The sequence below is a fragment of the Phocoena sinus genome, chromosome 15 (assembly GCF_008692025.1).
Source record: "Phocoena sinus isolate mPhoSin1 chromosome 15, mPhoSin1.pri, whole genome shotgun sequence".
NCBI lineage: Eukaryota > Metazoa > Chordata > Mammalia > Artiodactyla > Phocoenidae > Phocoena > Phocoena sinus.
This window is the reverse complement of record NC_045777.1, coordinates 17888290-17908752: the sequence shown is the minus strand read 5'-3', so window position 1 is coordinate 17908752 and position 20463 is coordinate 17888290. Positions and strand designations below refer to the sequence as shown.

Here is a 20463-nt window from a genome sequence, read left to right as displayed (position 1 = left end):
TATATATATATACACACATATATATATATATATATAAAATGTATGTATACATATAGTGTGTGTGTGTGTGTGTGTGTGTGTGTATATGAGAGAGAGAGAGAGAGCAAATATTGCAAAATGCGAACTGGTGAATCTAGATAAAGACTACATGCGTATTCATTTTACCATTTTTTCCAGTCTTTATAGGGTTAAAACAAAATCTCTCTTTCCCAAGGTAGCACGTCAATATTTGAAAATAGCTGCTGCCTCTTTCAAAGTTCAGCCTTCTTAACAGGGTGCCTGTAAGGACCCCCTGCGTGGCTTTTACAAAATCCACCTCCTGAGTCCCCATCCCACTCCCCGTGCCCCGGGAGATTTTGATTCAGCAGGTAATGTGTGGGGCTCAGGTATGCGGATTTTGAAAACTGCCTCAGGTAGGTGCTGTGGTACACTTGAGGTTAGGAAGCATGGGTCTGAGGTACCCTTGGATCCTGGACCCATCAGGAAGCAGCTGTGTAACTGTGGGAAGGTCAGCCGAACACTGAGCTCTGCATACATCATCTATAAAATGGGAACAATCATACTAAACATCCCACAAGGCTGTGGTACAGACGAAGGTGGTCTGTAAATACTTGTTTCCTTTCTTTCTTCATCCTCATAGATCCCCGTCATCCCAAATTGACCTCATCGAAGTGATTTTCACAAAGTATGATTTCTTCCCTTTGCCACTGGCACAGTGCAGGGGGAACATTTGTCTCTGCTCATATTCCTTTAGATTTCCTGCTTTCCCCACTTTGGAGCAGAGGCTGGGGAATCTAGCATTTTTATGCAATTCAGAAAAAGAACTGGTTTTCAGAAAGTTAAGAGCAAAAGTCAGCACTCTTGAGTCTGATCCCCAAGATCAGACTAAACTAAACTAGCTTTAGTTTACTAGTCTTGATGTTCTCCTCTGGATGGGGTAAACCCCGAAATTGTAGCCACTACTATTAGCTTGGGATCCTGTATTAACTCTGCATGAGGACACCGTCGCTCTTGACTAAATGCCACTTGGATCACTAGCTGTGTCTTGAAACTGACCAAGGCTTGGAAGGCATGCCCTCCAGTTCTGGATAAGTTACTCATCAGCCATGGGACTTTGGAGAAGTCTGAGCCTCAGTTTCACATGCTGAGAAATGGAGACAGTGATAACGCATAACTCATCTACTTTATGTGGTTTACGTGCAGCACCGCTTTGATAACTGTAAGACACTCAATTCAGCTTGGCCTATTTTTCTCCTTAAGGGCACAACCATGTCTTCCTTCTTCTTCTTTTTTAACCTGCCTCTGTGTACACAAGCAGCAGTTAAGATGGCTTGCCCTCATTGCCATCTGCTTTGAGGTTCTGAAATTCTCCTTTTCGGATGGGTGGCCCCATGTCTTTGCCAGGGAGCACCTTCATCCTGGACCACCCCAGGGAAGCATCCAGACTCCATGTCCTATAGCACCTGACACTGTGAGGGGTCAACAGCAGAGGTACCAGGGTCAAGCTGGTACAGATGTCCCCTTCCCCTTAGTTGGCTCAACTTACTGAATCCATTAACATCCTGTGAGCTAGAGGAGAAGCCTTCGTCGTTGCGGCTGGTGCTGAGCTTGGTGGTGGGTTTGTCGGCCAAGGCCACGGGCCCCATCTCCCTCTGCGCTCCACTCTGTGTCTCCTTCTGCTTCTTGGCCAGCTTCCTTTGGGACATGTGCAAGGGGAATAAAATCACAGTCAGATGGTGACAGTTGCATCCAAGCACTGGAAGATCAGACTGTTCTTTTTCCCCATCCATCATCCTCAACCCCCAAACCTGGTCCATTTTCCAGAAACAGAGTCAAGGCAGGTCTTCCAAGGTCAAGGTGGAATAAACCTAAGTCTTCCTGAAACTGCTAAAGGCCTCCATTTGCTCAGAAATATGACATTTATCCTGCCTCATCCTCAGCAATGGGTGTGTTCTTTACTTGAGCTTAAAATGGGAAATGAGATTTGCACAACACTTTCCTTACTCTCCCTTGAAAGGGAAGAAGAGGCAGGGGGACCTTTCTGTTCCCATGGCTCTGAATGAGATTCACAATGGAGTCTGGCCTTTCTCAGGGATTGAGCTCATGAAATAGCCCACCAAACAAAGGTAGATTGAAGTAGGGGCTGGTGTGGGCAGTGGGTAAAGGTGAAGGTGAGTTAGTCTTATATCTCAAAAGGATAAAGGTTAAAGCAGAACTTGATGCACTGTTATTCCCATAGTGACCCTCAGAACCAGATGGGCATTTGGAATGATGATGATGATGACGACGATGATGACGACGACAAAGTATAGCAGTGATGCTCAAACTCATGTAAATTAGAATCACTTTGAGAGCTGAAAAAGCATACAGATCCTAGATTCATACAAGTAGGACAGGCACTAGACCTCTGGCCACCAAGTTCCCCAGGTGATTCTGACACCAACCACTGGAGGCTGAAACCATCAGCTTTGGCATCAGACAGACCTGGGTCCATATCCTACCTCCATAGCCTGTGGTTGCATGATACACGGCAAGTTCCTTAACCTCAGTAAATTCTGAACTTAACCTCATAGGGATTAAATGAGGATTAAGTGAGATCAAGTGTTCGGAGCACAGTGCCTGGCACACAGTGAATGTTTAACACGTGGCAGCTGCTATTCTTGCTTTTGTATCATCACCACTGGTCCAACTGCATTCCACTGCTGGAATCCTCTCTCCAACAGTCCCCCTGTGGAATCCCATCCCCCCTGGATTATATCAAGTGATGGAGACTTTGGCACCTCACTGGGAGGCTGAGGGTTAAAAAGTTCTTTGTATGGATTTGAAATCTACTCCCTTTAAATGTCAACTACTGGGTCTCAGATTTATTGCCAGAGACACAAAAATATGACTAACCCCACTTGCATATGACAGTTTTTCAACTATTTCTAAATAAACAACCTGGTCCCTCTGAGTTTCCCCAACATTTATGTACCTAAATATAGTAATTTTGTTCCTATCATGTGCAAGGCTATGGGTTGCACATTAAATATCTGGAGGGTAAATTCTTCCAGGTCTCTTGCTCCATTTTTCACAGGACTTGGCTTCCAATCCAATCTTGGTCACTCCTATTTCAACACGGAAAGGACATGTTTCCGTGATGTCCCAGAGAGGTCAAATTCAGCACCACCTAGGAAATATCCAAAGGTGAGCCCATCTGATAATGAAACAGGCAGTTTCAAGAGGTAATGATCCCCCTGTCAGAAGAGGGTAAATCTAGACTCAGAAGTATTCTAGAGGCTTTCATCTAGGATCACTTCTAGTTTGATGGTATTTTCCTTCACATGGAGTTAATCTAGCTGTAGACCGCACAGAAGAATGGCAGATGGCACACTCAAGTGAGGAGAGAAAATGTATAAAAGGACTATTGACCAAGTGAGAAGGGTATAAGGGGAATCCAAGGTATAATACAGTGATAGGAGAGCTGTTCATCACCTGTGGGTCCAGGGGGACAAGCAGAGGAAGCAGCAACCAGAACCCAGAAGGCGTTGTGAAGAGTAGGACACCTGTATAGAAGCAGTGAACTTCTCCCAAGGGATCCAGCCAGTCCTGAATGGCCCCCACAGGGAGGGAACCAGAGGCACAGATTCCCTGACTACATCCTCCCTCCCCCACCTGACCTCCTAGAGTGGCTCACATTAGCTGAACCCAACTGGAAGCCCAAGGCATGGCATCCATTTAGATCTTGCTCTGTAAGCAGATAGCAGAGTAGAGAAGCGTGGAGAGTGAATCTGGATCCAGGAAGAGAAGAGCTTTTGCCTGTTTGATGACAAATGCAGCCTAAAATGCAATTCCTCTTCTTTTTTTTTTTTTTTTAATTTGCCTGGGGAAAGAAGGGCGCTCAGGAATAGAAATGCATCTTTTGGTTAAAATGCTGTGGCCACAGACATGCTGCTCCACTAGTGAAACTATTCCAGGCAGACAGAAAAACAACAAGAAATGAAGCATTCGGTCACTTGGGCCTTTTCTCACCATTGGCAGGCAATCGGCCAGCAGGCAGGGGGAACGCAAATGAAAGAAAAACGAGTATTTCTGCTACTGATGACATTTCAAAGTTTTATTCTTCATTTATTATCAAAAAGGAGTGTGTTTCAAAATGTATAGGTGGAGTTTCCCTGGTGGTGCAGTGGTTAAGAAACCGCATGCCAATGCAGGGGACACGGGTTCGCGCCCTGGTCCGCGTGGATCCCACGTGCCACGGAACAACTAAGCCCGTGCGCCACAACTACTGGGCCTGCGCTCTAGAGCCCGTGCTCCGCAACAAGAGAAGCCACCGCAATGAGAGGCCCGTGCACCACAACGAAGAGCAGCCACGGCTCGCCACAACTAGAGAAAGCCCGTGCACAGCAACGAAGACCCAAAACAGCCAAAAATAAATAAATAAATTTATTTAAAAAAAAATGTATATGTGACCTTCTTAATCATAAATTTGTAAAGATATACAGCAGACCCTCTGCCTCTATCTGAGTTCTGCTCACACCGCCCCAGCAGGAAATAAAAGGAAATCCGATAAGAAAATTAACTTTCAAACTATAAATGAGCATGTACTGGAGGCTCTGGTATTTCCTTAGGGCAGAACTCCCAACCAATCTCATTCTATTCAGGGTAAGATAATATGGAAAGAGTTGTCTTAGGCACAAATCACTGGTTTCCAAAAAAAAAAAAAGTCTTGCTGCATCTATGAAAAACGGCATTTTACAGAAATGTTTGGGTAGCTCTGAACCCCTGGATAAAAAATTCTTTTAATGGGGCCTCTCTAAAACATAGATATTTAAAAACTGGACAACGGAGTGGTAAAAATCTCAGGTTTTTACATCCTTACTTTTTCACCCATGGTTGACACTATGTTTTCGTGGTGATGATGATGCTATATAAAATTTAAAAATATGTAGACAGGTGTTTCAGCTACAAAATGGAAATGGAAGGGATGTAGAAGGAAATAAAACACAAAACCATACTTTTGGGATCTTATTCAAAATTTAATCACTAAAAACCCTCTTAGTAATTTAGGAAAAATCGTATTTTATTCCTATAGTCATAGAGTTTAGTTGATCCCCTTCCCTCTTTTTCCTGAAGAGAGGGGGACATCCCAAACTTGGGAGTGGGGCATACAAGACCTATGGCTCCAGGCTTCAACTCAGCCTTGTTTTCCACACGTGTCTCCTTTTAGGAAACACCAACTACCTCATCTTCCTGTCCTAACCATTCCTCAGTACTCCCTACTCCTCAGTGTACCCCCATTCTTCTCCCTGGGCCACCTCTTCTTCATCCTTTGAGGCTCAGTGGCATTCAAATGTCACATCTTGGGCTTCCCTGGTGGCGCAGTGGTTGAGAGTCCGCCTGCCCATGCAGGGGACGCGGGTTCGTGCCCCGGTCCGGGAAGATCCCACATGCCGTGGAGCAGCTGGGCCCGTGAGCCATGGCCGCTGAGTCTGCACATCCGGAGCCTGTGCTCCACAACGGGAGAGGCCACAGCAGTGAGAGGCCCGCGTACCGCAAAAAATAAATAAATAAATAAAAAATGTCACATCTTCTCTGAGGTTTCCTCTTGCTCCCTAAACAGATGTGTGGTTTTCTCTTCCAGGCTGACTCTCCCATTGAACACAAATTTACTTAGCACCTACACATGCCAGTCTCTGCTGGATGTAAGAAGTTCATAGCGTCAAACACTGAACATGATCTTGACCTTCATAGAACACAGACACTAGAGGCAAAAGACAGGCACTAAGCAGGTAAATACACGAATCGATACAAAATCACAAAGGTGATTTTCCTTCTTTTCCAAGAAGGAAAAAATACATATAGCTAGGGGAGAGCAGCAAATCGCTGGTTTGAACCCTGTCAGGAGATCAAGGAGAGCCTCGTTGCCATGTCCGCTAAACACTTGACTAATCCAATTGCGGTGATTCAACCTTCCTACCCAGGAAGGCAAGAACCTCTTGGGTGAACCTCTTTCGACTTCCTGTACCTACTCCAATTTCTTGCTGAGTGTCTGGCACACAGCCAGAGCTCAATAAATCTGTTGTGCAAATTTATGTTTAAAAGTCTACAATCTGAAGTGTAGAAAAGACTGTCATTCTACTCTGAGTACAAATTATAACCACTTAAAAAAAAGATATATGCAAGGAAAGAGGAAGAAAAAGCTGCATGAAATTAGTTTGTGGCCTGAAATACTTCTAGTTAATGAATTATTTTTGTCTAACAACTTAGCATTTCCTTCCTGGGGTGCTTGAAGAATTGATGGAATGTTCACAGAAGTCAGAGACTTGTTTTTCCCTCAGAGCCCACAGAATAGCCATAGCTATAGAATGTTTTTTTTAAAAACCTCATATAAGATAGTCACATGATATATGGGATGGTCGCATAACTCATGCTGTCCTCAGATCCCTCAAGACTCAAGCACTTGTGACTTCCCGAACTTGGCATTTTTTCCTGCAGTTGTCCTGAGATTCCTGCCAATTGGGTCACACAATTTCACCAGCAGGGGGTACCAAGAGCTGTTAAAAAGAGAGCATTGTACAAGCCTATCTATTCCTCTGCTGGGTCTTCTCTAGAGCTGAAGAATGTTTTAAGACATAGCAATCCGAAGTCCCCTGCTTCTGACAGGTTGGGACAATGTGATGTGGCTGGTGGTATTCTTCCTTCTAACAGATCACTCGGAGGTTCCCCCGACTTTTGCTGGTTAGCTGAGCGAGGGTAGGTGGCCAGGGACGTGCCCACGATGGACCATGACTTCTGTGGTTTATCCTGAGCACCACTCTTGATAAGGGAGGGTGGCAGGTGGAATGGCTCCACGGAGAGGACTGTAAGGGCTGTGAAATGTTCTGGAATCATGCTACGAGAGGAGAAGGAAGAGTGTCTGAAACAGGGATGTTTCTCATGGAGAGGGAACATTCTGGAATGCTCTCTTCACACACGTGACATCTGGCTCTGTGTGGTCCCAGGGGTCAGAATTAGAACCACCACATTGGCTTGACACAAGGAAGAAATTTCTAGCAAAGTGGAACTGCTTGGGTCTCTTGTGGAAGTGCCTAGTGCCGAACTGCCCTTCCCACGTTTTCTTCTTTGGCAACCTTCTCTTCACCTTTAAGGGGCCAACTCTAAGGCCCCCTACTCTTAGAAGTCTTTGTCTCCTCCCTAAAGTTAGTAGTTTATTTCTCTTTGCACATTAATTGGTTGGAAAAATATTTAATGAGCACCTACTTTGTAGGTGGTTAGACAGAAGTGGCTGTTAGACAGCAGGAGACCATGATGTGAAAAGCCAGACATGACCCCTGCTCTGTTTAGGCTTTTGGAAGTAATGAGCCCTCCATTATTGGAGGAGTTCACGGAGAGACTCAGAAACTACCTAGAGGAAAGAGGTGGTAGGGATTCCAGCATCTGGACCCTGCAAAACCCTTGAATATGTGGGTGGAGAACAGGAGACCCGGACAATTGAGGGAGAGTGTTGGTTCCATAGGGCTCTTCCCTGGATGTGAAGAGCCATATGCCCACTTTCCAGGGGAGACACTGACCAGGCACTCTTTCCTTTCTCCATAGGGTTTTCATTGACCCATCCTCCACTGGCATCTCTGGACAGACTTTCCTGGGAAAACACAAAGGTTGGAACCCTGGAGCCAGAGAGATATCTCAGTCCACAGGAGGTAGACAAAGAAAACACAGCTGAAACTCTACTCCTATTAAAAGCCGGCATTGTGCTCTTTGAAGCCCGGACAGACACTTCTATGCTGACATGATTGAATCTCTAATTAAATTTATACATCAGAAACCGGAAGGGAACTGCACCATTCTCTTATTTTGTAAAAGAAACTGAGGCCAGACAGAGGAGGAGCTTAGACAAGTCATGCAGCATTTCAGTGGAGGCCACAGGACCCTAACCTTGCTTTCTGCCTGCTAGCTCAGGATACCTGTTCCAGCTTTCCTCTACCTCTCCTTCTGGGATAAAACCAGAAGTGCAAGTTCAGTCCATGGTAACAATTCTAGCCCCTTATGAACGCAGCAAAACCTCACTAATTCAAACTCCACTAACTCAGAATAACTGTAGTTGAGGCAGAGGCTGGGCTACCGCACAGCAGAGTTGATAGTGTAAACGAGGATACGGAAAAGTGCAGGATTAAAAGGAGAACACACCACTTTCTCTTCTTTCAGGAGGCAGCATGGCACAGCAGTTAACATCAACTTTGGTGCCAGACAGCCTGGCATCGAAACCTGGCTCCATCTCAGACTAGCTGTGTGAGTTCTTGCAAGTTACACATGCCTTTGCATGTCAGTTTCCTCCTGTCTATAGAACTGCAGGTAGCAGCAGTGCTTCCAGGGAAAGGAAAGTGTTTGTGAAGATTAAATGGTGTGTAGTTACCAAAGCATTTTCCCCAGTGCGTGGTACACAGTAAGCACTCAATAAATGCTCTCCGGTTATCTCTTTTTTTTTTTTTTTTTTTTTTTTGCGGTACGCGGGTCTCTCACTGTTGTGGCCTCTCCCGTTGCAGAGCACAGGCTCCGGACGCACAGGCTCAGCGGCCATGGCTCACGGGCCCAGTCACTCCGCGGCACGTGGGATCTTCCCGGACCGGGGCACGAACCCGTGTCCCCTGCATCTGCAGGCGGACTCTTAACCACTGCGCCACCAGGGAAGCCCTCTCTGGTTACCTTTTAAATATAGGAAACAGCCATGTTGATTTAAATGGCCTCATTATTTATTAAATATGAATCCTCTAAAATAGATACCCTGAAGAATGGCTTTTCTCTAAAAACATTCTTTGATGTATTCTACAGCCGTGCTTCTCAACCTTGGCTGCACAAATCATTTGGGGAGCTTTAAAAATTACTGATGAAGGCTTCCCTGGTGGCGCAGTGGTTGAGAGTCCGCCTGCCGATGCAGGGGACATGGGTTCGTGCCCCGGTCCGGGAAGATCCCACATGCCACGGAGCGGCTGGGCCCGTGAGCCATGGCCTCTGAGCCTGCGCGTCCGGAGCCTGTGCTCCGCAACGGGAGAGGCCACGGCAGTGAGAGGCCCGCGTACCGCAAAAAAAAAAAAAAAAAAATGTCTCCAGACACTGCCCAGTGTCCCAGGGGCGGTGGGGTGGGCAGAACTGCCCTGTGCCTGATTGAGAACCACTGCTATATACACAGGACCGTAATAGTTTACCAGTTAGTAAATACTACCATGTATTAGGTACCTCCAAAGATTACCTTCTGTGATCCTCACAGCAACACTATAAAGTGGTGATTATTTCTTTTCTTTTATAAATGAGGAATCCGAGGCCCCGAGGGTTAATCCTAAACTCGTGAAATGGGTAAAGGGACCAGGTGGTATTTGAGGCCCCCATTCCTCAGCCTGCAGAGCCCTGCGCGCTCCCACAGCCTGCTCTGTTTCTTCTCTTGGACAGCAAACGATCAGCTACAGCCTCATGACTGTCTAACTACGGGGGCCCAGTTCGGTAAATTATGGTGTGTCCTCTGGATGGAATATTATACAGCTATTAAAATGATGGACTGTCATTTAAAATGATTACTATATAACAACATAGAAAAGTGCTAACTGGATCACATTAAGTTAAAAAAAAACCTGGAAATTAAAACTGTGTCTACATTGTGATTATCACTAGGAGAAAGTATATCTAAGCTGATGTGTTAGATTGAAGGTATTAAGGATAATTTTCCTTTCTTCTTTGATATTCATTATTGTTATCAGAATGTCTTTACGATCATTATTTTTAAGTAGCAGCAGGGTAATGAAATTCAAGATGTCAGCTTTGTCATAGTTCCATCTTCCACCTGAATTAGTGGAATTCAGGCTACTCTAAATCCTGGAGTGAGGCAGGGGTTTGGTACACCCTTACTCTCCCAACTGCCCATAGCAGTGCTGCGTGTATGTTTCTGAACTACAACATCTCTCCTTGAACTGTACAGTTTCCTCCGAGCTCAGCCAGCTGCAAGCATAGAAGAAAATGGCTCTGAAGGTAGCGGTGTGGAACCCTCGGGGAGCCAGGGCTGTTAGGAACACACAGTTTTCGAATAGCAGATGTGTCCGTCCGTCAGACGGTACTGAGCGGTGCGCTGGTCTCATGCATTATGCATCGAGAGTGGCCTGGAACACTGGCCTGGCCGTGTGGGAGAAGTCTTGCATAAGGAACATCTGATGAATTGACTGGAATGTCAAAATGTCATCAAGGATAAATGAATGGATGTGTTACTCTGGCTGTAAGAGGCAGTGCCAGCAAGACGACAGACAGCCAGTGGGCTGCCCAAGACAGACGGCGTTTGTGATGGAGATTCACGGTCTTTAGGCAATGTGAGGTGCTTTGCGGGGAGAAGAATAGACAGAAATGCTCCAGCACTTAAGCACTGTAAAATCACAAGCATGGGATAAATTAATTAGTGAACACTAGGAAGGCGCCTGGTCTGTCTGTACTCCTGGGCAAAGCCAGGATGGATGGCACTGGGCTGGAGATGATGGGTCTCAACACCAGCCTCCTAAAGAAAGCAATTGAATTTAGTGTGCGGTCATAAACCGCAGCTGATGGAAAGGTATGTCTGGTCTGCATTTGTTTTTTTCACGGGTACTGTTTCTGTCTCCTGCTCCAAACTCTTTGTGTCTGTGCATCAAGTGTCTTAGGTGACTCTGGGGAGACCCAGAATGGCTACCACTTGCTTCTAATGCCACCATGGGCGAAGGTGGGGGTGACGACGGTTATTGTAATCCCTCAACCCAGGGGAAAACTCTCGCGAAGCCTGACTTCCCCTGTGGCATCCTATACAGGGGGTGCTCCATCCTCCGGTGATGGGAGGCTCACTGTGTCACATTCAACCTGTTCTACTGTTGGACAGGCATCGTTAGAAAGTTCTTCTTCATGCTTCTCCAGCATCTCCCTCCTTGTAAACTTAACAACTAAAACAACGAGAATAGCTAATGCTCCCTGAGCATTTGCTAGGTGCCAGGCACTGTAAGCCCTGGCACAGTCGGGCTACCGCCCTATCGTGTGGCATCCTCATACTGAAGTGTAGGAAACAGGAGACCAGAGAAGGGGAGAAACATGCTCAGGACTACATAGCTAGTACATGGCAGAGCCGGACCCAAACCCACGTCTGCTTAAAACTAAGTCTTAACATCTTAACTATCACACAGATGTAAGTCCCATAACCTCCTCTTTACAGAGTCTGGCTTTTACAGCAATACAGAACATGAGAAGGCAAGAACTAATACTTTGAACATGTGTTGGGTATTTTGCTAAGTACCTGGCCTGGGTTAGCTTACTCCATCTTTCATACAACAGCCTTGTGTTCGTGAAGTAAGTTACTGTTTCTCCACCCGAGACCTCTCTTTTCTTGTCTTTTTTGGTTTGTTTCTATGTCCATTTATTTTTTATATACAAAAGTCAGTCGCATTCCTATATATTAACAACGAGCAATTCGAATATGAAATAAAAAGAACACTACCATTTACAATAGCACACACACAGAAGAAACATTCAGGTATAAATCCACCAAAATATGCATGGGACCTGCATGCCAAAAACTACAAGAGGGTGATGAAAGAAACCAAAGTAGACCCACACAAATGAAGAGACATATACCACGTTCCTGGGCCAGATGGTTCAATACTGTTAAGATGGCAGATCTCACCAAACTGATTTACAGATTCAACGCAAGCCCAATCAAGACCCAGTAGGATTTCTTGCAGACATCCACAAGCTGATTCTAAAATACTACTGCACATTTATTTTTAAAGAAAGAAGGGGGAAAAAAGCCTTCATACCGTCACTGTTCAGAAAATGAAACCCGACACCTGTTGTCATATTAAACACCGTAATCGTTGGGTACATTTTTAAATAAAATTATTTCTCTATGTCTGGCATAGCTGAATTTGAATAAAATCCTCTCCATGGCATAACCCTATTTATAAGACATTTTAAACAAAAACGTGTTAAGAGACAAAAGGTTGCTCTGTAAAATTAAAAGTGAGACTCGAGAGGTCTATTAAAAAAAAAAAAGTCACAAAAACAGCCCTAACCCCATCCTCTCTTTAATCTTGGTCCTTATTTCTCCAGTGCAGAATATAAAAGTCATACAATTGTAAAACGATGAACAATCCTGTTCCTGTTTGACGCTTGTCCCTTTTACACAGTGAGTGTATTAAAAGTGTATATATTTATGTATATGTATAACTGAATCACTTTTCTATACACCTGAAACTAACAGAACATTGTAAATCAACTATATTTCAATAAAAATTTAGACAAAAAATTGCCCCAGCAAGAAGCTCATCCAATGTTCTTTAATTCTGATAAAAAGATTTCATAAGAAGTTTTGAGCTTCTTGAGGTTTCATTAATGAAGAGAAGGCTAACGAACAAGTATTTCTCAGGAGACTGATTGTGGCTGAGGGGTCTTTACTCCACCATACACCAGTATGAGGAGTAATTGTTATGAGATATTAAATGCTGTTTTTAAGTGTGCCTGGGGCATTTTCGCCATTTATTAAATGGCTTCTACACACTTATGAACAGCATAAGGACTGTCTACCTTGATATCTATAGGGAGGAAGTGGTGCCATCAAACAGCGTGTTATCTTCTACAGATTCTGCCCTCCACACTCAGGTGCCAACATTTTAACCAGAGGTGTGTCTATTTGATGATCCCGTGGGGTCAAACTCTCATCTGAGGTTCTGGGGTAGGTGGCCAAGCCCTCATGCTAATCTTCCAAATGCCTATCTTCCAGGACCCTGGATTCTCAAACTCTCCCATATGAGTGGTTCTCGACAATAGTTTCATATTAGAATAATCTGGGGAACTTTAAAATGTCTAGGTACCCCTTGAGACCAGTGAAATCAGTTCTCTAATCTTTCTTTAAAGGTTCTGGCCTGTGCTCCCCTCCCTCTTCGACTGCTCTCCTTAAACATACTCCAGTTCCTCTGAGCTCTGCTCCCAGGAAGGAGGCAACATTCCCGAAGAGACTGTCCAGAGTAGAGTAGCCTCTTCCCCATCTGGAGAACCACGCCTCTTTTTAAGGCAGGTTTTGGCAGCCACACCATAAAGGACAAGCCTGTCCCCCAGCCCCTATATATTTAGAAATATCGTGACAGCCCTTCCAGTTTCAACTCCAGCCTTTTCTCTTCTCACTGGCCTATAACGTCTTCTTGTGTTAAAATGGCATTGTCTACCCGTGTGGTTTTTTTGCCAGAATCATTAGCTGACTCTGATCCCTCACTGAAATCAGCAGGGATGGAAACCAGGAGAAGGGGTGTCCTACCCAATTGCTCAGAGGAGAATTTTTGTAAGTTTAAGAACCACCATCTACCACTGCCCTACTTCATTGTATTTGGCAAATTCTTCTTTCATTAACTTACGTTTGGAAGTTAAAAAACTCTATCTTCCCCCACCCCCGACACACCCAACCACTGCTAGGTTCTAGCTTAGCTCTACCATTTGATAGATGACAATCTAACGAAATGCAAGTGAAATGAAAACAAAATGGCATGTACATTATATTTTTTAATTTCTTAAGATAATTCCATGAACTGAGCGCTATCATTCCCATTTTACAGATGGGAAACTGAGGCTCGGAGTGCTTAGGACTCACAGCTGCTAAGCAGTGGAACTGGGATTCAAACCTTCCCTTTCCTACTCCAGTCCTTTCTTCCTCTCTTTGTTTTTACTTTCCAAGTTTTTCCTAGCATGTCACCTACCTAGTTATAAAATGTATGTGTGTATGTGTGTGTGTGTGTGTGTGTGTGTGTGTGTGTGTGTGTGTGTGCGCGCGCATGTGTATTTCAAGATAATGAGGCCAAGGAGAAAAGGGGGTGAATGTGTTACTTCTTCAGTAAAACATCTTGCCTCTGCCCTATACCAGGCATCCTTTTTGGCCCTTTAGCCCGTGGTATCTTTCCTCCAAGCTGAATCAGTGACTTCCTTTTCTTTGTCATGTCTTCACTGCTCCTCTTTCATGTATTTACAACATTATTTTATAACTGTTCGTTAACATGTCCAAGTCACCTTTTAAGCTCCTTGAGAAAAAGGTATTTCTTTTTAAATACTTAACATCTAGCTCAGTGCTCAGCACAAAGGAATTGCTCAATAGGTGCTCGTGAATGAAAGAATATGTCATTTAAACATCACGGCTGTTCTGAAATGCAGCCGTTATTACCCCCATTTTACAGATGAGAAACTGAGGTTGAGATGGAGTTCAGTAACTTAACTGTGGAGCCCGAATGCCCAGGTCTCTTTCCTACACGGCACAGAAACCTGTCTGCTATCTTCCTAAGTTCCTCCAAGCCCAACCAGACAACTAGGTAATAAGTGGGAAAGCACTTTGGAAGAGATAAAGCTGTATATACAAACAAGATGTAATCATTATCATCATCATCAACATTGCAAAGCTGTAACTAAAGCACTTCCTCCCATTAAAAGCACTCTGCCAAAACACTTAGAAAGGCATATTCCACTTCGTGCATCTCAGCATCCCATCTTCGCTACAGCCCTAGCTGCGAGAAGTCATTCTCAGTCTGGGGACGTTTGCTGAAGGCAAGTGCTTTCAGAACTAAATCCGTTCCTGCCCTGGTGACACATTTTTAAGGGGGCACTGTGGCTGGGCACTTCTGACCTTAGTTCTCTCCTCTGGCTGGTTCAGCAACAGGTTCTTACTACACTCTTCTGGGATACACCGTGAGCTCCCCCAGGCAGGAGCTATGTATTTAGACGCTCACAGCCCTCCTGCCCAGCAAAGGCACAGGTGAGAGGCAAATGCCTGTGAATGAATGATTGCCTAAGGAAGGACTTTTTAGAGTTTACTTATCATCAGTGGTTAACAAAGTGGTGACCCAGTTAGTTTGTATACAAAGTATCCGTAGGCAATGAAGTAGGCATGTTCAAGGGCAGGCGGGGGGCATATACATACTCAGATTAACTTGTCTCCAGTGACCAAATTGAATGGGGGTGTCACAGGTTGGGTTCCTGGAAATTCGACTCTGAGACAGAGATTGACATGTAGGGGATATGTTAGGAGGAGCTTCTGGAGACAACATCTGTGGAAGGGAAGGGGAGGGAAGGGCAGGAAAGGGGAGGGAGGGGAGGGGAAAGGGAGAGAAAGGGAGGGAAAGGAGGAAAAGTGGGCAGAAGGGGAAGCTGAATGGAGACGTAGCTGCAGTGATGGTTTAAGCCAGCCCCATGGGAAGCTCTGACACTGGACTGATTTTTACACCCTTGTAGAAGTCAGCTATTGACCAGCTATTGGATGACCTTGGGTGAGGCAGCTCTGAAGATCAAGAAGTCCCAAAGGAGGCTGTTATCTAAGAGTTGTCTGCCAGCAGCAGTTCTAGCAACTGGGGTGGGGGCGGGTAAGTCCATTCTTGAAGGGGGATCTGAGTAGCACATCACAACACTGCCCATAGAAACTTCTCTTTCCAACCCTATTTCACTAGGTCATGCCTCTCTGTCAGCAGAGAATCCCCCCTCTCTTTTAACTTCTTTATAAAGCTCAGATGTATTTACAGAATAGAAGCATTTAGAATCACACACCTTTCAGGACTTCCCTGGTGGCACAGTGGTTGAGAATCTGCCTGCCAATGCAGGGGACACAGGTTCCATCCCTAGTCCGGGAAGATCCCACATGCTGCGGAGCAACTAAGCCCGTGCGCCACAACTACTAAGCCTGTGCTCTAGAACCCACACGCCGCAACTACTGAGCCCACACACTGCAACTACTGAAGCCCACATGCCTAGAGCCCGTGCTCCGCAACAAGAGAAGCCACCGCAATGAGAACCCGCACACGGCAACGAAGAGTAGCCCCACTTGCTGCAACTAGAGAAAGCCCGTGCATGGCGACAAAGACCCAATGCAGCCAAAAAAAAAAAAAAAAATGGTTCTGAAGAACCTAGGGGCAGGACAGGAATAAAGACAAGATGTAGAGAATGGACTTGAGGACAGGGGGAGGAAGGGTAAGCTGAGACGAAGTGAGAGAGTGGCATGGACATATATACACTACCAAACGTAAAATAGATAGCTAGTGGGAAGCAGCTGCATAGCACAGGGAGATCAGCTCGGTGCTTTGTGTCCACCTAGAGGGGTGGGATGGGGAGGGTGGGAGGGAGATGCAAGAGGGAGGGGATATGGGGATATATGTATACGTATAGCTGATTCACTTTGTTATACAGCAGAAACTAACACATCATTGTAAAGCAATTATACTCCAATAAAGACGTTAAAAAAAATTAAAAACAATAAAGATACTAGTGCAGCCATTATGGAAAACAGTATGGAGGTTCCTCAAAAAACTAAAAATAGAATTACCACATGATCCAGCAATCCCACTCCTGGGCACATACCTAGACAACTATGATTCGAAAAGGTACCTGCACCCCTATGTCCATAGCAGCACTATTCACAATAGCCAAGACATGGAAACAACCTAAATGTCCATCGACAGATGAATGGATAAAGAAGATGTGGTACATGTATACAATGGAATACTACTCAGCCATCAAAAAGAATGAAATCATGCCATTTGCAGCAACATGGATAGACCTAGAGATTATCATACAGAGCGAAGTAAGTCAGACAAAGACAAATACCACATGATATCGCTTACATGTGGAATCTAAAATACAATACAAATCAACATATCTACAAAACAAAAACAGACTCACAGACATAGAGAACAGCCTTGTGGCTGCCAAGGGGGAGAGGGGCTGGGGAGCGATAGACTGGGAGTTTGGGATTCACAGAGGCAAACTATTAATATAGGATGGATAAACAACAAGGTCCTACTGTATAGCACAGGGAACTATATTCAGTATTCTGTGACAAACTACAATGGAAAAGAATATATAAATAAATATCAGAGAGGATGTAATAAATATCAGAGAGGATGTGGAGAAAAAAGAACACTTGCGTACTGTTAGTGGGAATGTGAATTGGTGCAGCCACTACGGAAAACAGTATGGAGTTTCCTCAAAAAATTAAAAATAGAGCTACTGTATGATACAGCAATTCCACTCTTGGGTATATATCTGGAAAAAACAAAAACACTAATTCGAAAATATACATGCACCCCAATGTTCACAGCAGCACTATTTACAATAGCCAAGATATGGAAGCAACCCAGTACCCATCAACAGACAAATGGATAAAGAAGATGTGGTATATATGTATAATGGACTATTACTCAGCCATAAAAAAGAATGAAATTCTGCCATTTGCAGCAGCATGGATGGACCTAGAGAATATTATGTTTAATGGAATAAGACAGACAGAGAAAGATAAATACTGTATGATATGTGGAATCTAAAAAAAAATAAAACAAATGAATGTATATAGCAACAGAAACAGACTCATGGATATAGAAAACAAACTACCAGTGGCTACCACTGTGGGGAGGGGAAGGAGGAGGGGCAAGATAGGGGTATGAGATTAAGAGATACAAACTACTATGTATAAAATAGATAAGGGGCTTCCCTGGTGGCACAGTGGTTGACAGTCTGCCTGCCGATGCAGGGGACACGGGTTCATGCCCCGGTCCAGGAAGATCCCACATGCCGTGGAGCGGCTAGGCCCGTGAGCCATGGCCGCTGAGCCTGCGCGTCCAGAGCCTGTGCTCCGCAACGGGAGAGGCCACAACAGTGAGAGGCCCGCGGACCCCAAAAAAAAAAAAAAAAAAAAAAAAAAAAAAAAAATATATATATAGATAAGCAACAAGGATATATTATAGAGTACAGGAAATTATAGCCATTATCTCATAATACCTTTTAATGGAGTATAATCTGTAAAAATACTGAACCACTATGCCATACACCTGAAACTAATATAATATTGTAAATCAACTGTACTTCAATTAAAAAATAATAAAATAAAATAATGTAAAAAAATTTTAAATGCAAAAAAAAAAAAAAAAAAAAAGAATATATATATATATGTACAACTGAGACATTTGCTATACAGAAGAAATCAACACAACATTGTAAATCAACTATACTTCAATAAAATTAAAAACAAATAAAGATACTAGAATTTTCCAGGCATGGACGGTGAGTAGGCATTCCAGGAAAAGGGCACTGCAGGTACAAAGGTGGGACACTGAGAAAGGGACAGTTATATCAGGCTGATGTGAGGATCAGGAGAGGAGCTGTTCTCGAAGTCAGCATCCAAGATATTAAACTGAGTTGTGTGTGAAATTCAGATCCCCAGGCCACACTTTCAAAGGAACTGAGCTGATCTGGGGGTGGGGCCCAGGAATCAGAATTCTCACAAGGTCTTCCCCTTGGCTGAAGAGCAGCCGCAGGGCAGTCGTCTCTGACTTGCCTTTATGGTAATGCGTTCTATTTTCACCTGTCAACATATTTGCTGTCAGCTTTTGGTAATTGATACTTATCATCTTTAAACGGCTTCCTTCTATTCCTATTTTTCTTCATTTTTATTTGAAGTGACTGACAAATTACGTAAAATGCTTTTCGAGTCGCTCTTGATATCATCGTTTCAAATTCCTCTTTAAATGTACTGAGGCAATGATATTTGATTTCCAACAGCCTCTGACGAGAAAAGGTGTGTGCATTTCAGGAAACAAGGCAGTTTCCTACTTTGGGTGAAAACCTACTAAGTGCTCGGCATTTTCCAAACTTTGCCTCATTGCATCCTTGCAAGGTCTCTGTGAGGAATGCATTTTTAATCTCCACTTTACAAGTTAGGAAGCTGAGACTTAGAAAAAGTGAAGTGGCTTGTTCAGGTCACAGATGCAGAACAGAAGCAAAGGTTGCCTTAAAGCCACAGAAGCAAGGAAGGTACAGGGTCTGGAGTTACCTAAAAATTGTTACTTTTTTTTGTTTAAGAACAGATCATCTGTTGACTTTAGCTGTTATGTCTTTTAATTTCATCTTGTTCTTTCACTCATTCCACATACATTTACTGGGGGTTCACTGTGTGTGCTAGGGCACCACGGGGAACACTGCAATGAAAAGGAAACATCCTTAAGACACATTTGCTCCTGCCCATGGTAACAAAGTGACTGCGGTGAGAATTGGAGAAAGGGACATTCCTGCAGGTGGAAAGAATCAGAGAAGTCTTTCAGTGGGAGCTAATGTTTGACACGGACCTTGAAGAAGAGGTGTAGGATTTAAATATGCTGGAATGGAGAGAAATAGGATGGACGTGAAAAGCCCAAGTGTTCTGGAGTGTTTGCACACAGGGACCAGCCCAGGAGGAACCCGCCTCTGTGACACTCACACAGGTGAAGTGAAAAAGTTAAGTACTCTCTCTCTGCCAGAATGGTTGGTAAACATCTTAGTGCCTTTTCAAGAACTACTACACTAAAATGTCTCTGTTCAAAACAATTACTGTGCCCGTCACCTGCCTTGAGGTAAATTAACCTATGAACATACACCAACTCTTAATATCCTTTCAAAAAGCAGACACTGAAGTTGTTGGGTGCTGCTTTACTACAGAAAGGTAAAAAGGAATTCTAGAAAAGCATTTTTGTCAGCTCAGGAGGTGAGGAATAATAGCTGCTATTTATAAAATACCTACTTTGTGTCAGCCACTCTACAGATACACTCGCTCATTACCCCTCATGAAAATGCTGGGAAGTTACAGTTGTTATCACCATCTGCAGATGAAGAAACTGAGGCTCAGAGTGGTTCCACGATTGCTGAAGGTCTGAACAGTCTGGAAGAAGAGGCAGACCTAGAATTGTGATCTAAGTCTGACACCAAAACCCACATTATTTTAATTTTTAAAATGTGTACTGGACCGTGAAGGACCCCATTCTAGACTCCTCTGTCCCTGGGTCCCAAAGTGCCTTCTACCTATAGCTCTACTTATCCATGTCATTAGCATTCTTTTGGTCACCCCTTACTCTATTCCCTTGGCTACCACCGATCTGGCTGCCCTGTGCTCTCAGCTCTGACCACATGGCAAGTCCCCAGGACAGCAAACACAGGATTACCTCAAGGGCCTCCTTGCCAGCCAGGAATAGCTACCACTTCTTGTCCCAAGCAAGGCACAGATGTCCCTGCACAGAACTGAGGCTGTAGAGGCAGACACACTTGCACTCAAATCCTGGCTCTCCCACAGCCTGGCTAAGGGCTCTCCAAGCACATGGTCCAGGCAGGAGCCCTGAAGGTCTAGTGAGAAGGATGGGCGGGGCTTGAGGGTATGTGGTCCTGGATTCAAACCCTAGCCCTGCCACCTCCTGGCTGTGGGATGTACACAAGTCCTCAAATCTCAGTCTCAACATCTAAACAGACTCAACACGATAGCATGTATCTCGCAGGGCTTGCTGTGAGCGTTAGATAAACCCTGTACATCATAGCTACCAGCTAGTAATTGTTTTCAACTTCTGCCTCCTTCTAGGCTGGTTCAGCTGCCCTGCATTCACCTTTGTGTCTGCAGTGCCTAATGCACGGTGCAGCACATTGTAGGAGCTCATAAAGCAGGATGAA

At 44.4% G+C, this 20463-nt stretch overlaps 1 protein-coding gene across 1 annotated transcript in view; it reads right to left on the bottom strand.

Annotated features, from left to right (window-relative positions):
• The window catches only part of PTPRT (protein tyrosine phosphatase receptor type T), a 776830-nt gene that overhangs the window by 118919 nt on the left and 637448 nt on the right, over window positions 1–20463 (bottom strand). Inside the window, exon 17 of the mRNA XM_032606064.1 lies at window positions 1547–1695. Within this exon, the coding sequence (XP_032461955.1) occupies window positions 1547–1695 (149 nt within the window). The remainder of the gene's footprint in view (window positions 1–1546; window positions 1696–20463) is intronic.